The following is a 17,682-nucleotide window of genomic DNA, read 5'->3' on the forward strand; positions in this document are numbered from 1 at the left end:
GCACTTAACGTCCAATTACTTTTCAAACCATTTATTTCAATTCAATTTAAACAAATAACAGCTTACGATTAATTGCTGATTAATGGTTTATCGGATTCAAATTTTTTCCATCTGATTATTTGACCATCATCCACACAAGGGCGCCACTGTTCATTCTTACATGCTATTTGCAAGAGAAGTAATGCCAGAGCAGAGGCATGCTAGACCAGAAACGAATCAGTCCATGATTATTTACACTGTTTGTGGACAAGGATGCAGGATGCACTTTATGCCGTACAGTTTGTAAATAGCAACACTTAATAAACTCCTAAAGTTATCACCTTAATGGTACCCATAGCGAACTGCTGCATGGTGGGGCAGCGTAAAATTTCTGCAGTGCTTAGAAGGTGTGGATGTGACGATAAACGCTTAGAGGGCATCACGGCAAGTTTAACGTACTTCTGAAAGCAATCAGAACGCACTGTTTAGTCTCTCCCAGCACTGAACACTAGATTGCACTAAAAACAGAGAGCGATATCAAAATTAGCGTCCACTTCATAAAAAAAAAAAAAAAAAAAAAACTAAATGGGAAATGATAGCATGTCTGAGCAACATTTCCTTTAAATTATAGTCTTATATCTCTGTACATTGGACACCATAATTGTTTCACATATTTTTATTAATTTATCATTTATTCAGTAACCTAATAGATTCTTGTTTTGGTTTAACTTATAAATAAGTTTAATAATGTGTTTAATTTTTTTTTTTTTATTCAGTCACTATTTTATAGAGCTGGCTAAATAAATTGTAAAAACAAAGTCATGTGCTATTTTTTGTTTTAATTCAGCATATTGTAAAAAAAAAAAAAAAAAAAAAAAGTCTTCAGTTCCCTACATCAAGATCTCCTTGATAACAGAGAAAACTCTTGGAATAATTAGTTAATAATAGACTTGCAAACCTAACCTAAATAATTTAAGGGTATTTCACCATTAAATAGGGGTTTAAAGCTATAAAAGACTTTTAAAAAAATATAATGGATGTCTTATTTACCTATAAAGTAAATGCTTTAACTTTGTCAAACTCCTTAGCCTAAAACTGGATCACTTCAATCAGCATCTAAATTGATATTTGTGGAAGAACAATGAAAGGACAAATGTTACTTAAGCTCCACAGGACGCAACAGGTCAGCTTCTAGCTAGTGCTGCAGATCATACCAAGCACAACCGATGATGCAATCGACAGACATTTAGAGGACAACAGCAATATTGAAAGATCTTTAAGAAATGAAGCCTAAGAATATCACAGTATGTTTAGATTGGCATCTTAGTATTGTTTTGGATCGGCATTATCTGATAAAACCTGTAAAAATAAAGCTATTAATTTGTGGAGCTGTCCAACTGCTTGTCTCGTCTGTCAGCACTATTTATTGAAGGGCATGGTGATAGGTCGTTATCCTAACCAACAAAGCCCTATTGTTAGAGATGTACATGTCTAAACACACACTTCAACAAACATCCATAGTAGGCGGGGTGGGGGGGTGTTCTAAGAGCTTATAAGGAACTGGGCTCACAGGTTCTTACAGCTTGGGTGTGGTGAGTTATTTTTTTATTGTTTTTTTTTTTCTAATATTATGTTGATTCAAGCTTTTATCTTCAAAGTGGAGTTTTGGTAGTTATTTCAAGTACACAAGAATACATTTAACCCATGCATTCTCCTATGATTGACTTACTTCCCCTTAGTCTATGGCATTTTGACAAATCACAGTCTGCAATGTTTAACTATACCACACCGAATTGGCTGAAGTGGCAGAAATACATTACTTCTCATTGCTGCAACTAGAACGAAAAACACTGATGTCAATAGTGCATCAGGTAGAAGTGAACCCACTGACAGCTGAGGTTTATGATTATGCAGAAGAAAATCTCCAGAATCAACCTTCATCATCCTAAAGGCTACTGTGTTGATGTGGAGATGGCTAGGGCATTTCAGAAGTAATCAGCACACGATAAGGAGATGATAGATCCATAAATAAGACATTTACAAGCTCACTATGTACGGCACCAGTCATTGTATGTACAAAGGGGAAATGGTTCATTTAGAATGCCTTTTTTTGTTGATTTGTAATGTTTGTCATTTTATAGGTGCATGGTTTGTAGATCTGCAAATGCAGTACTTAAGCTAATATATCATGACACAAAGCATTTTATGAAAGTGAGGAGGTATATGAAAGTTTCATTCCTCAGGTCCAAATATTTAGGTAAAAATTCAGAAACTTAAACCATTTCCAATTTACAGTGCATTACACAAATTCCTTCAGAACTCAGAGTGGGAAGTAGTGAGTAAATAAGTGTGTTTAACTTTAAAAAAATATTTGAACTTCTCTACGTTAATTTGCTGTAAACTCTTGGAAAATTGTGCATGTTTAAAATCAATACATTCACCACTGAGGGGTTTGTGTACATGTCTGTGTGTGAGTGTGGTTATGGCTGATATGCACCTATTGGTACCAGACTCCTTCCCTTGTTTTTTAACACAGGGTTCTTACCCTTGCCTTTAAAAGTGAAGATCAATCTGAATCTTTTTTTGCTCCCTAGTGTGCGTAGATTGTTCTGCATTCTCTTACCTCCTGCCTTCCTCTCTGCATACTGTACGAGTACCTTCAATCAAATTAATGACACAGATGTTGCCTCCAATTTAAATCAGTATTTGAATAAAAAAGTTTAGCAAGAGTATGAAGATATAGTAACAGAGGTGCACAAGTCCTATAAGTGTCATTAAATTAAAGTATCTTGGAAATGTAATTGAGAATCTTTTGAAGGAATGTGGCCCACCCCACCCAGCCATTGAGACCCCTGACCAAGAAAACCTGGCATGATGGAAATGTAGGCATTCATGTTTTATAATCTAAAAAACATTTGCCTGCCCCACTATGTGATACCAGATCACATAGGGAGTCATTTTCTGGTCATATCTGTTTTCATCTTGTCATAGGCAGAAACAGATGGCGCATTCATAGGACAAAACGCACAGCACAATACCTCAAAATCACAATACGGACAGTGAAGTTAAAGGAATAGTACACCCAAAACATGATTAGCCTTCATTTTCTACTCACCCCCATGCTGAACAACACTCTGGAGTACTTTTTTGATATCTCAAATGCATCTGGAGATCTGGGAGGCTTCTTGCTGTCTGCTGACACTCAAATAATGGAGGTCTATGGCGCCCGAGGCAGAAAGGTCCATAAAAGTCCACAGAAAAAGGGGCAATATTCCTCCATACTGCTCGTCCAATGTATTCCAAGTGTCCTGAGTGGGTAGCATCCAGAATTTACTCGAAACGAAGTCATTTAGAATGTTTTTAGAGCATAAACAGTAGTGTATAGGATTTCCTGAAAGCGCGCACCTGCGCGTTCACAACGCTACGGAAGCCGGCAGACCAAACCAGATGAAAGTGCACATTCAGCGTCTGCTCTGCCAATAATGCAAGCGTAGAAGAAGAAATGTGCTGTTTACCTGTGCAAAGAAAGAAACAACGAAAGAAAAATGTCTGAGGACTTCAGTGTTGAGGAAGAGCATGAGTTCTTTGCCGAGCTGAATGCGCACTTTCATCTGGTTTGGTCTGCCGCGGTTTCCGTAGCGTTGTGAACGCGCTTTCAGGAAATCCTATACACTACTGTTTATGCTCTAAAAAACATTCTAAATAACTTCGTTTCGAGTAAATTCTGGATGCTACCCACTCAGGACACTTGGAATACATTGGACGAGCAGTATGGAGGAATATTGACATGTTTTTTGTGGACTTTCATGGACCTTTCTGCCTCGGGTGCTGGGCACCTCCATTATTTGAATGTCAGCAGACAGCAAGAAGCCTCCCAGATCTCCAGATGCATTTGAGATATCAAAAAAGTACTCCAGAGTGTTGTTCAGCATGGGGTTGAGTAGAAAATGAAGGCTAATCATGTTTTGGGTGTACTATTCCTTTAAGCTGTGGGACTGCTTTTCTGCATATGGTACAGGCAAGAATGGCTAGAGTAGTTCAGTCAATCATCTGATTTGAATCAAAGTGAAAATCTATGGTAAGAACTACAATTAGGCCAAACCCACAACTAAGCAAAGCATGCTTAGTTGTGGGTTTTTCCTTATAGGATGCATATTGAAGCCGTAATTACCAACAAATGCCTTTAAATTACTCTGGTTTTTACCCAACACCTTAGGTATGGACCATGAAGCGGCTTACTGAATTAGCAAGACATGTTTAGGTTTAATCCTGACTTTCTGGTACCATGAAGCTGGATTCATTCTTAGCGAGGCTAGTCACCATGGTAACATACTCTGTACAGCAATCCTGCTCTGGGGCAGGCTAATTTTCAGGATTGATCTGAATCCTAGAAAACGCTCAATCTACCAGCCAATCAGCTGTTCAGGAAACAATGATGTGCCATTTCATTGAAGACCTAAATTAATTCAGAGGGGGAAAAACTGCATTTGGTTTCTCCTGTATAATGTCACCCCTGGCATTCACTTGTTTCTTGTATAATTATTATATAAAGCTTATGAGGTCCTTTGGATCACAGTGATAATTACTTATACTGTATGAGGGATACACGTTTTTATGGCTGCAGTGAAATATATACCGTACACAAAATCATGGAACCATGTTGCAGCCCTCACTGTATCACAGACTGTTTGTGTCAGGTACCTTAATGAATTCATCATCTTCTTTGTGCACCGTATACCAACTACCCTCGCAGGTGAGTTAGTAGGCTACCCGCATTTCTGTGAAATATATAATATATAAACCCGCCCCTTTATACATATGCGTTAACAGGTCCATTGATCAGTTAAAGCTGGTTTGAGTTAGGGAGTTGATAACCAGCTTCATAAGGTTGAGCTCACTTTGTGATACGGGCCTCTTATGTACATTCCATTTCAATAGCACCTTTAGGAAAATGTTTACAATGAAAATTGTTGGTTCAGTGCTTATTTGACCCACTGAACTTCCCTGGAAGAGAGGACAAACAAAATCCAAGTTAACTAAATCTGTTTACATCTTGTTTGCATATCATTAAACAAAAGAAAGCCAGAATTGTCAACAAAGTGACAACTATCGTACGAAAAAATGTAAAGATTAAAAAGGTGAAAAATGAGATGCAGCTGGAGGTAGTGGAAAAGGGGAGATGGTTTGTAGAACAACAGCTGCTGGTTGGTATGAACACTCAACGGTCAGAAAGGTCTTCTGAAAAGAAAGGAATGACAGTTGACCAGCTGTTTCAAAACACTACTGTGGTAAAACAGAAGACTATTGTGAGCAACAATCACTGTATTATAGGAAGATACCTACTAAACTAGATGGATAAATACTACTTAAGTATTTATATTATTTACATAATCTGTTTATATTTTAGACTTATCTGATTATACTTATCTGCCTCCAAATGACATTTTTTTGTGAACTGGTGCCATTCAAAGACTTGGAATTGAATAGACCTTCTATAAGTTGCCACATTTTGTCATTTTTTTGTCTATGTAGTCAGAAACCAGATACCACATTGCCCAAAAATGTACTAGATACAAAATCCTCACTGCTCTCAATCTGGAGATAATAAAGCTGCAGTGTTAAATGATGACCTGTCACTTATCATCTGCGGTTTCAAATTGCCAGCAAAGCTCTTCGACCCAGATCCTGAGGTTGACCTACCAGACGTGCCAGATGCCTGTTTGCGTCCTGATTTAGCCCCTCCCCTCCTGCATAACTCCATTCATTGGGGGTGACCTTTCACCCTTGCCTGTCAGTGCAAAAGCTTTAACCTCTTGCAGTTTGGAGGAGAAAAGAAGGGGGCTGACATGACATGTGAAAACCGATCATCAAGCTCAGAAAGAATCTTTTTAACTAAAGATTAACACTGACAAGTTCAAACTACTGAAATGTAGGTAAGCAGCCACATGAAACAAAGTGGGTTGGTTTTCTCAGGAGGCGGTGTCAGCAGTTTGAATGTAGGTTAGCTGTCCCAGACTGGAGTGGGGGGTGGGTGGCAGTTTCATTGACTCTGACCTTCAACAACCAGCTGTAATGTCTCCTCTGGGAGCAAAGGATGGGTATTGCACTGGTCATGGGTGGGGAGGGGGCCAAGTTTGAGAGGAGGTAGACCTCGCTGTCTTCTGCCCAAGAAGTCCAGTCGACTTTCACACAAGCTGCATGTCTGTAAAGCTGAAAGAACAGCACAGATACAGCCTCTGCTTTGGTGTCCTGTTTATGCCTACTCAGTGTTTTCCATTCATGTTAGCCGACCGTGTATCTGACCAAGGACAGATAAGAGACCAGCTCTTCTCATCAAAATAAAGTCACCCCTCCCTTCCTCATCTTGTCAGGCTTTATATATATTTTTTTTTTTTATTGGACCTGCTCAACTCAACTAGTCTCTGTCCTGTTATCATAGCACTGGATCCCATGTTGACGAGTATTGACAACGACAAACATGCTTTGCTTTGGGTTGTAAGTGCAAGAGATACTTAATCAGACGGAGGACTACTGTGGAGGGAATGCAGTTGCCAGAATAGGTGGGAGTTTGAAAAAAGATGTTTTAGTTTTTGTTATTTTAATCGAATATGCAAACATGTGAGTAGGTGACTTGGCTTCATCTCTCTCACCCTGCGAGAGCTTTGCCCAGACTTGTTTATGGGATATTGGCCTACTTTGTAGCATTTGCAAACAACAAGACAAGCTGTGAAGAGTTTTGTAGAAGAAACAAAATGCCGCCCAGAGAACCAATATGAAGCAAACAGAGGGCTGAGCAACTTATTCACTGCAAAAAGTCTGCTTGAGCCCACTTAATCCTGTGACACAAAAATAGCATTTCCTAATCTGCTGGGAAACAAATGAAGATGAATGATTTTGTTGACATTATCTAAAGCAAGCTACAGAGAGAAGAAGCTGATCATACCCACAAAACACAGAGCCACACAAATGTAATAAGCTTTAACCTCCCATACGTAACTACGCAATAAAGAAATAAGCAACACACATGGAAGTACAACTCTTTCACTTGATGAAGTCCTTCAGGTTAGTTTTTTTTTTTTGTGATTTAAAAAAAAACAAACAGAAACTGATAATTTTCCCTTTATCTACAATGAAGTAAAGGCAATTGCTAACATCAACAAATGGCATGGACTTATAACGGTTATTTTAAATGAAAAATCATGGGATGTCTCAATACAACTTTGATTTTTTTTTTGTTAAAATACCAATATAGCAGCTTTAATTACTGAAAATATCAGCAGGAAGCAAAAATGGCTTTATCAAGTAAGATTATTTAAATAGAAAATAAATAGTAAACAACAATAAGTAAGAGAAAAACTAATCTATACCAGTACATAGTGTATAATCAATGGGTCACATTAACTTTAAAAAAAAAGCAGAGTATTTTTTTATCAGGTAGCTTATACCTGAGATTTTAGAAGCAGATCGACGTATTTTGTTACGGTATTTGTTTTTCATTGAATATTGGACTGATTTCCAATATGAATATGGGATCGGGACATGCTAATGACAGGTATTAGGTACAAAGCACTCACATGTGAAGCACCCATCTTTATTTGAAAATGATTTGTATTTTCAAAATAATATGGATTCCCACGACGATTAAGAGTTTTTTTTTTTTTTTTTACCTTTAGAAGGATAACTGTCTACATTTACATGGAACCAACTAAATGGGCTAAAGGCCTGATTTAATGTAAACATGTCAGACTGAAAATTGAAATCCGATTGGGTCCGATCAGAAAGAAATTTATTTTCGATAGAAGGAAGTTTTTTTTCTGATCACCATTCTGATTGGTTTCCATGTAAACACCCATTCGGATCTTTGGAGTAAAATAAACTACACTGCACATGTGTGCAGAGACACCATGACATTTTTCTCTTTGCTAACCTTTATCCACTGGCTCCTGGTCCTCCTTGGTGGAGGAGGGGGTAATAAATGTGCAGAAATATCCCATCCTGCCCGTTACCCCTGTAGCAAAGGAGCCTTAGCATAAGGTACTGCTGAGCCCACGATAGGGTTGTCACGATACTAAACTTTTCAACTTGATACCGATACTACGGAAAATACTCGATACTCGATACCATTTTCGATACCACAAGGATAAAAACAAAGACTCCAAAATTCTACAGAAATATTTTCATTAATAAATAAAATACAATAAATAAATACAATAAAGGTTGTATGCTGTGCATAATATTAAGCAAGCTTGATAAAAAAACGTATAAAATTAAAATTAAGTGTTCCCTCCTTTGCACACATAACAATGACAAACCCGTTAAGAAACAAAAATAATTCTCAGCAGCTGCACCTCTTACAAAAAAAAGTCTGAAACTGAAAAGTGCACAGAATTATTCAATCACACAGTGTTCTGAATGTGCATTGTCCTCTATTCTGCACTTTAGATGAATGACTGCTTAGGTGCCACTGGTGGTGGCACTGTATCGATACTTTTGAAAATGAGTATTGTATCCGGATACAACGTTTCAGTATCGATACTTTTTTGAGTTTCAATACTTTTGACAACCCTAGCCCACGACCACCAAAAACAAAAGTATGATGCAACAGAGGTGCATAACGGAAAGAAACTACATTTCCAGACAGGACTAGAGAAAACGAAATGTGTGGGACAGAAACAAATAGTGGCTAAGTTTGAGGATGAGCAAACAAGTACAAATCTGTTTACAAAAAGGGCAGTTTCTTCTTTTACTACAACCTGAACGATTAAATCACATCGAATGCTTGGTATATGTATACATAAGGCTGATTTATACTCAGAAACCAGGTTGTCTGCGTGCGTGTCACAGTGAATGCAAATGTGCCTCCGCCCCTGCCGCAGACACTCCAAAATTGTAGGTGACCGCTGATAGTACTGCAGACAGGAGGCCTCTGATTGGTCAAATCTACATCCGCTCTACACTATGTGTATTTCCTGTTTGGTATCTTACAAGCTTGTTATGTTTATATGCCATTGTGGAAAGAGCAAAGTGTGCAAGAACGCTGGGACCCCTTTTCCACCTGGATACCCGTTTTTTTTCGCGCTCATTTCCCTCCGTTGTCACACAAACTTGCCTGCACTTCCTCGGCCGTATCTAGACCCACAGCTAGTTCGTGATTGTCCCTCTTGCATTATGGCGTGGAGTAACATAGCGCAGACCACGCTTTAATATTTGCCATAAATCAAAAATATTTGCGACAAGCGCACTGTGACACACTGCTGCGGGAGCATAACCAGCCCTATACTCATGTCCATTTTATTTAGTGTCCATGTAAACACAGATTTTGAGCTTCTGATCAATTAAGGTTTAGATCTGATAGGGGAAATCTTGTGCATGAGCTCCTAGCTAATATTCCTTCACTTTTTGCAGGGTAAAAAATAAGAACACTGTTGTCAGTAGGACAGGAACTCCTCACTGCTGTACTGAATACAGACAGCCTTTAAGATGTCACAACACAATGGAAACGCACATGGGAGATCCTTTTCAAAACCGGGACTACACCCTTCTTAAAAGGAACTACAAAAAACAAAACTTAAACGTATGTAGTAGGAAGTTAAAGCCAAAAACGTATGAAAGTTTATAAATTTCAATGTGCAGAGTACAAAATTCTGTGAGGTGAGCTGTGCCTATAAATCCTATCATGCAAAGGATTGTGGGAAACCATGTTCCTCCTGAGTGGCAGACAGCAAGGTTGGGAGGTCCCTATGCTGAATGAATTCTCCTGTCTTCTCTTCTTCCCTCCTTCCTTACTGGCAGCACTATTCAGACAGCCCTTATCACAGGGACCACTGACAGCTTCCGATGTGGCTTAAGCATCCACACTCATTTGCCTGATTTGCACTAAGCCACTGTATTGACTAGAGGTGAGTATTGGCATGAGTGTTGCAATTCGATACATGTCGCGATACTTGGGTCACGATACGATATTATCACGATATTGCGGTATCACTATATATTGCCATATTTTCCCCAGCTATCAAAATCAAATGATGAGATAAAACAGCAAGTGCTGTATATTTTCATCAGAAAATATTTATTAGGTATTATTATCCATGTTGTTTGGGGTTTTCTTCCACTGCGACTGCTTCAAATACAGATTTGGTGCTGCACGCACAGTTAAAGGGCTCCACAGTGCTTTCTGCCAGAGTGGTGGTTCAGAGGTAGCCCATTTTCCCATCAATGTTTTATGTAACCATTTTTTTTTTGAAAATCGATACTAAGAAGTGAAAGATCGATATTATATTGGGCAGCCGAATATTACGATATATCGCCAAAACGATTATTTCCCACACCCCTAGTATTGACTGAGGCAGGTTCCTGTCTATGTCATGTGAATTGTTCTGTGCAGAGAGCGTAGCTTTGCTAAACACATGTATTACCTGACACCACTAAAGAGAGAGCAAACATGTGCCTTTCAACTTCAGAGGCAAAATACTTCAGACGCCAAAGCAAACAATAAATAATGTATTATAATTACCTAAAATGTAATATCTACAGGGTGTTTTATGTTAGTTTTCTATCTCTCTGGTCTTTGCGCCAGTGATTAACATGGAGCAGGTGGATAATAATGCAATAACTGAACTATATAAATTGCTTGGTCTTTAAGTGATCAGTTTGTTGGTTCCTTCTTTGCACATGTATCTAATTGATTATATTATAATTGGAATTGCTACCAGCATTACACTGCTTATTCAAAGATTTACTGGCTGATTACTAAATTCACATTTAACTTAAGAGTAATTGTATGTTATTTAAAGCAGTTTTTAAAAAGTAGGACTCAGTTTATGTTTAATTATTATTGTCAATGATAAATATATTGTCCTGCATGCTCAATACTCAGATTTAAATATTTCCTGTATGCTTTTACATTTTTTTTTTACAAAAACATGGTGGTCTGCTGGCAGGCTTCCCTATCAACACCTACTTCCAGGTTTAGCGAGTTTCCTCAAGGCCAGATAAAACATGTTTGGTGCTAACTTATTAGCAAGTTGTATTAAAATAGACAAATGCTAGCAATAGCATAGCTTATAAGTAAAGCTATCTCCAATTAAAACACCGCTAAGCGAAGCACAACACAAGCTAGTTGCAGACTGTAACTGTCTTTAGTCAGGTATAAAAATAGAAACAAAAGGCCATCGTGCTAAAGCCAAATTATCCGACTCTACTAAGAAAAACAGATGCTGGAGATTCTGAGAGATCTCTGGCAAATAAGTTTGGAGAAAAACAAAAAAATTAGAACATTTAATATAAAATTAAATAAAACTTATTAAATTATTGAACTTTAAAGCTCCTGACTTTTCCAGCATTTATGGGGAAAGCATGTTATCGGCGCGCTGGATTCAGTAAGAGAAAATTGTTTATTCTTCAGTTACTAAGGTTAATAGCACGGGTAAATTACAATTCTAGGTGGATACTAGACTTAACAAAAGTATGCATTGTTCAGCTGGCATGTAGGGCTGCCATGTTGTTTAGTGGCAGATAAATGTGTTTATCAGGTTGTTGCATTGTTTTCAGTAAGTTAAGGAAACCTATCACAAAAACACAAGTAATCTTTTTAAAACAAACTTAGCCGAACAGAATCGGAGAGGAAGCATCCTTCAGATATGATTAGAATAAAAAAAAAAAAAGTCTCTTATCACTGAATACAAATCAAACATACAAAAAGAGTCTGTGTTATAATACATATTCTAGGGAAACAAAGAGGCTTAAGTATTATGATCACACTGTTATATAATGTTATGCAATCTCCGTTACTGTCACAGGGCTGAATTTGTTAATACAGAATCAGTGTGTTGAGATTGTTTTGACTAAAGGAAAGAAAAACAAAAAAAACATTACATCTGGTCAGCACCTGAATTCTATAAGAAGTATGTTTTATTTAAAAGTAAAGTCAGTCTTGCAGGCTCCCATGAGACCTTCATTCACAGCATAGCATACATGATCAGTGACATGTGAAATTCAGATTTTGTTAAGGAAGTAAAGGAGTGTGGTCTTAAAAACCCTTGAACCAAACATGCTCCATGATTTTTTTTTTCAGTTTAGCTGTAATAGTTTTTCTTTGTTTTGTTTTTACATATCATTACAGCTCACAAACGAGAAGATATTTTTTTTTCCAAAGCTTTAACTGTACAGCCTCAGGGGATTTTAATAATCAGTAAGCATTTTCTGACAAACAAGTCGTGACTTGAGACAAAAAGCAACCAACAGAGGAGTGAAAATAAAGGTCAGTTTTAAGGTTAAGCCGGCATCCACTCCCAGCCCCCTTCATGTTACATAATAACCCATCGCTGAATTAGGTTTATTGTAGGATTCTAGATATGTTTGCTCTTCAGACAACTCTCAGAATGTGCATGTTGTTTACACAGAAAAGACCATGAATACAACCGTATGGAAAAATGATGGAAAGGGAAACAAAGGGAAAGGTGAACTAACCAAAATAAAGACAAACACTAAGTAAACAAATCCAAGTAGAAACAATAAAGCTCATCTTCCTGTCTAACGCAAAGAGAGGCAGTAACACATAAAATGGACTATAGAGGAAAACATAAAGGAGTCAATACGATGACTACTCACTGATAGAAACATTCCCAAAAGCAGTTAACTGACTTATCAGTGGCCTGCCTCCTTCTTTCTCCTTCGGTCAAGTGATTGAGCAATTCTGGCCTGCTGACTGCAAACTCTGGCTCTCACAGGGCATACTATTTCGAAACTGGTCCACTAAACCTGCGCTCAGTTAACCAGTACTCCCCCGCACCATTTCAGACCAAAACCACTGGATAGTTATGGCTAGATGGTGTATTTCACTTCTCTTAGGACCTCATGAACACAAGTCAGAGCTGAATGCAAACACTGCTAGATCCAACTGCATTTATAACACCAAATTCACAGCCAATTTACCCACAGGCATGAGAGCTCTACACACAATATAATAAATTTTTCTGTCTTAAAGTTATATCCTGCACTTCAGAAAACTCACCCAAAAATAAATGAGTTAATGACTGTTGCTGACTTTAGTTTTCATACCCGTTTCTTGGGACTGGGATGTGGGAGGAGGAAAGGGGTTGTGTCTCTGCCTGTGGGACATTCTGCCCCTGTACTGCCCTGAAGCTGTTGGCCAGCTCTGCCTGTTTTCCTGGGTTTCTGATGTCCAAACTTATGGAGCTGCCTGGTAACTGTCGGCCCGTGCCAAGACAGAGTGTTGGAGTGGCCCTCTTCAGGATCCCAGTTGAAATTATGTCTTTTTGGTCTCTGAGGCCTGTCTGGAAAATGAAGCAAAAACACATTTAACCCCTTTAAACACTGAAAGTCAAAGTAAAATATACATATATATACTGGCAGCTGATATTTGAAATTAATCTAGACAGTAATTTGGCAATTAGTTGTAACCGTTTCTCATTTAACTATAGCATTAGTACAGTTCAGGATTTTGAACAGGTTATCACATTAGCTGATTTTATAATGACCATCAAGTTGAGGACACTGTAACTGAAACATTTTCACAGGCTTAATGTAAACATGCTAATATCAAGAGAAAAAAAAAATCCAATATGTTTTTCACACAACGGTGAGGTGTTTTTTCTAGATCGTATCCAATAGGTGTATTTCATAGAACTCCATTGTAAAAAAATCACGACTCATGTGATTGACATCCGGATGTCATTAGTGGTAAAAAAAAAAAAAAAAAAAAAAAAAAAAAAAAAAACAGGATGATTAGCTGTTTTTATAACCAAGCTTATTCCTGGGGAATTTTATTGCATTTCTTACAACACTGAAAATGCAAAGTTGTGCTTTTTTTGTGTGTGTGTGTGTGTAATAAAGTTTTATACACATTTGTAATAAGAACACAGCTAATAATGTCCCACATGTAGAAACAGAGGATAGGTCTCTTGGGGTCTTCTTTTAGTATTAATGAGTAGGTAACAAAGCTTAAACTGATGGCTAGTCCTGGTTATTCAAATATCAAAACGTCAAACATTTTAAAACATCTTAAATCTTAAAATATTCAAAATAATAATTAATTAATGATTAAAAATAATTCTAAGAAAAAACAAATTTATAAAAATTCTGACCATTATCATTGGACAGCTATACATTGTAAAAACTATTAAAATGGAGCATCATGACAGTAATTGGAGTGAGGAGGCAGTACGACATCTTGGATCTTCCTGTATGTAATAAAACCTGAGAAGGAAACATATAATGCCCAATAGGCCAATCATAACAAGGCTAAACACCAACAGAGAAGTAAGGCATAAAAGGGGTTCATTTTATCCGTTAACCTAAACTTCGATAGTCAATGGGATTGATATACTGATTGATGTGAAAGGTAAACAATCAGGCCTTATTTCTTGCTAAAGGGCTTAACTTTTACATAATCAATTACTCATACTAAAAAATGCTTTATGTGCTCTAGACTTTGAAAATGCTTCACTCAAAACATGGTCTTCTGTTTAACTTTGCTCTGCCTTCGTTTCTGGTGTATACAATAGCTGGTCTAAGTGTTGAATTTTTTCTGACTTTTAATCTCACTTTGAAAGTCCTTAACAAAAGTCCTTTAACACATAGCAATAATCACTTTCTGTCAAGATAAACATGATGAACCAACGATATCATGTTAAACACAATTAAGGGAGGAGCAATGGCATTTACCCATGAGAAAAGTTGTTGATAAAGCCTACAATGATGTTGTAATAGATTTTTATTACTATTTATTAAGGTAAAAAATCTGCAACGTCGCCAGTAAGGCAACAATTTCTCTCCCTGGAGTAGACAAATATTAGATCACACTCACAGTAAGTTTTTAGAAAAGTAAATAAATCCTGAAAACAGAGGAATACAAAAAATTCACTGCTAAGCTGTTTAGAAAAAAAAAATTTAGCTGATAATAACCACCGACACTAAAAGTTTCTACATCAATATTTGTCCCCGTTTGCTCTGCTATTACATTGAACACTGTATAAATCTGTCTCATGTATCTCATTCTACTCTAGCTTTGCAGAATTGAATCCACTTATGGATTGTTTATTTTTTGTTTTTTTACAGTTGTGCAATAGCATTGACATTTTTACATTCCCATGTTCTCATGAAGATCTTGCAATGATTGGATATTTACAGATGGAATGCAATGTTAAAGAGAACCTTATCACAAAGCTAGAAACTGTCTCCAGTTTAATATCTGCTACAAAGAAACATTTGTTTCCCACCAATATAAACATAGACATTTTAAGTTTTATTAAAATGTTAAAAACAGACAAAAAGTGGGTCTGCCTAACTAACTGTTGGTATTTCTCCTCTCTAAAACTGAAGTTTAAAACAAACTTACTGCACCTCACATAATTTCGTCTACTGATATTTTTTAAGAACTCCTTTTATAAACTCCAAACAATTCTGTGAATGCCAAAAAAAACATGTTAATATAAACCTAAGTTTTGCTCAATGCCCCTCCTTCTCTCCTCCTGAGGCCATAAAAAATCCACCCCACCCCAGACAGCACCAACTTGTCATTTTTTCCCCCTTTTTTATTCTAATAAATCAGTAACAACTGATAGGAAACTTACAAATCAAGAAAGGGCCCACGTTTTTTAAAGCACAGAAAACCAAAGCTTTGCATATAACCCCCTCAAATGGTCACACTATAACCAAAAATCATATTGATTTAAGCCAGTTTTCTTCAATACCCCCCTCCCCCTCTAGTCCTGCATGTGTAGTTCTTCCCTACCCCCTCCCTACAGTAACAATATACCTCAAGGGGGCAGGCCCCCACTAAGAACCACTGACATACAGGTGCTGGTCATAAAATTAGAATATCATGAAAAAGTAGATTGATTTCAGTAATTCCATTTAAAAAGTGAAACTTGTATATTATATTCATACATTACATACAAACTCATATATTTCAGATGTTTATTTTGTTTAATTTTGATGATTACAAATGACAACAAATGAAAATCTCAAATTCATCATATCAGAAAATTAGAATATTACTGAAGACCAATAAAAACAAAGGATTTATAGAAATGTTGGCCAACTGAAAAGTATGAACATGAAAAGTATGAGCATGTACAGCACTCAGTATTTAGTTGGGCCTCCTTTGGCCTGTATTACTGCAGCAATGCGGCGTGGCATGGAGTCGATCAGTCTGTGGCACTGCTCAGGTGTTATGATAGCCCAGGTTGCTCTAATAGTGGCTTTTAGCTCTTCTGAATTGTTGGGTCTGGTGTATTGCATCTTCTTCTTCACAATACCCCATAGATTTTCTATGGGGTTAAGGTCAGGAGAGTTTGCTGGCCAATTAAGAACAGGGATACCATGGTCCTTCAACCAGGTACTGGTAGCTTTGGCACTGTGTGCAGGAGCCAAGTCCTGTTGGAAAATGAAATCTGCATCTCCAAAAAGTTGGTCAGCTGCAGGAAGCATGAAGTGCTCTAAAACTTCCTGGTATGTGGCTGCGTTGACCCTGGACCTCAGAAAACACAATGGACCAACACCAGCAGATGACATGGCACCCCAAACCATCACTGACTGTGGAAACTTTACACTGGACTTCAAGCAACGTGGATGAAGTGCCTCTCTTCTTTTCCTCCAGACTCTGGGACCTTGATTTCCAAAGGAAATGCAAAATTTACTTTCATCAGAGAACATGACTTTGGCGCACTCACCAGCAGTCCAGTCCTGTTTCTCTTTAGACGCTTCTGACGCTGTCTGTGGTTCAAGAGTGGCTTGACACAAGGAATGCGACAGCAGAAACCCATGTCTTTCATACGTCTGTGTGTGGTGGTTCTTGAAGCACTCACTCCAGCTGCAGTCCACTCTTTGTGAATCTCCCCCACATTTTTGAAGGGGTTTTGTTTCACAATCCTCTCCAGGGTGCGGTTATCTCTCTTGCTTGTACACTTTTTTCGACCACATCTTTTCCTTCCCTTCGCCTCTCTATTAATGTGCTTGGACACTGAGCTCTGTGAACAGCCAGCCTCTTTAGCGATGACCTTTTGTGTCTTGCCCTCCTTGTGCAAGGTGTCGATGGTCGTCTTTTGGACAACTGTCAAGTCAGCAGTCTTCCCCATGATTGTGTAGCCTATAGAACTAGACTGAAAGACCATTTAAAGGCTTTTGCAGGTGGTTTGAGTTAATTAGCTGATTAGAGTGTGGCACCAGGGGCCATCAATTTTGAACCTTTTCACAATATTCTAATTTTCTGATATGATGAATTTGAGATTTTCATTTGTTGTCATTTGTAATCATCAAAATTAAACAAAATAAACATCTGAAATATATGAGTTTGTATGTAATGTATGAATATAATATACAAGTTTCACTTTTTAAATGGAATTACTGAAATCAATCTACTTTTTAATGATATTCTAATTTTATGACCAGCACCTGTAAACACAGCAAGGCAATGCTCTCACTTCAATAAAAATCTGATTAGTGAATGACATTAATGATATAAATATATATATATATATATATATATATACATATATATATATATACATATATATATATATATTTATAAATATATATTTTTTTGTATGTTAGTGCTAGAAAAACATCCCCCCTGTTACTTTTTTTGCAGGATGCAAGTAATACCTGGAAAATAAAAATAAAACGCATAAATCAAAGCAAAAAAAAAAAAGTCAAAAATCATATTTCTATTAAAATTGCTGT

The 17,682-nt window shown here is 37.3% G+C and overlaps 1 protein-coding gene across 2 annotated transcripts in view; it reads right to left on the reverse strand.

The window, feature by feature from the left end:
• Positions 1-17,682, reverse strand: part of si:rp71-79p20.2 (zinc finger protein 704) — a 48,176-nt gene that overhangs the window by 29,601 nt on the left and 893 nt on the right. For both annotated transcript variants that reach the window (XM_038271384.1, XM_038271386.1), the window contains exon 2: positions 13,039-13,274. In XM_038271384.1, the coding sequence (XP_038127312.1) occupies positions 13,039-13,274 (236 nt within the window). The remainder of the gene's footprint in view (positions 1-13,038; positions 13,275-17,682) is intronic.

Source organism: Cyprinodon tularosa, unplaced genomic scaffold (genome assembly GCF_016077235.1).
Source record: "Cyprinodon tularosa strain WSP-4 unplaced genomic scaffold, ASM1607723v1 ctg8, whole genome shotgun sequence".
Classification (NCBI taxonomy): domain Eukaryota; kingdom Metazoa; phylum Chordata; class Actinopteri; order Cyprinodontiformes; family Cyprinodontidae; genus Cyprinodon; species Cyprinodon tularosa.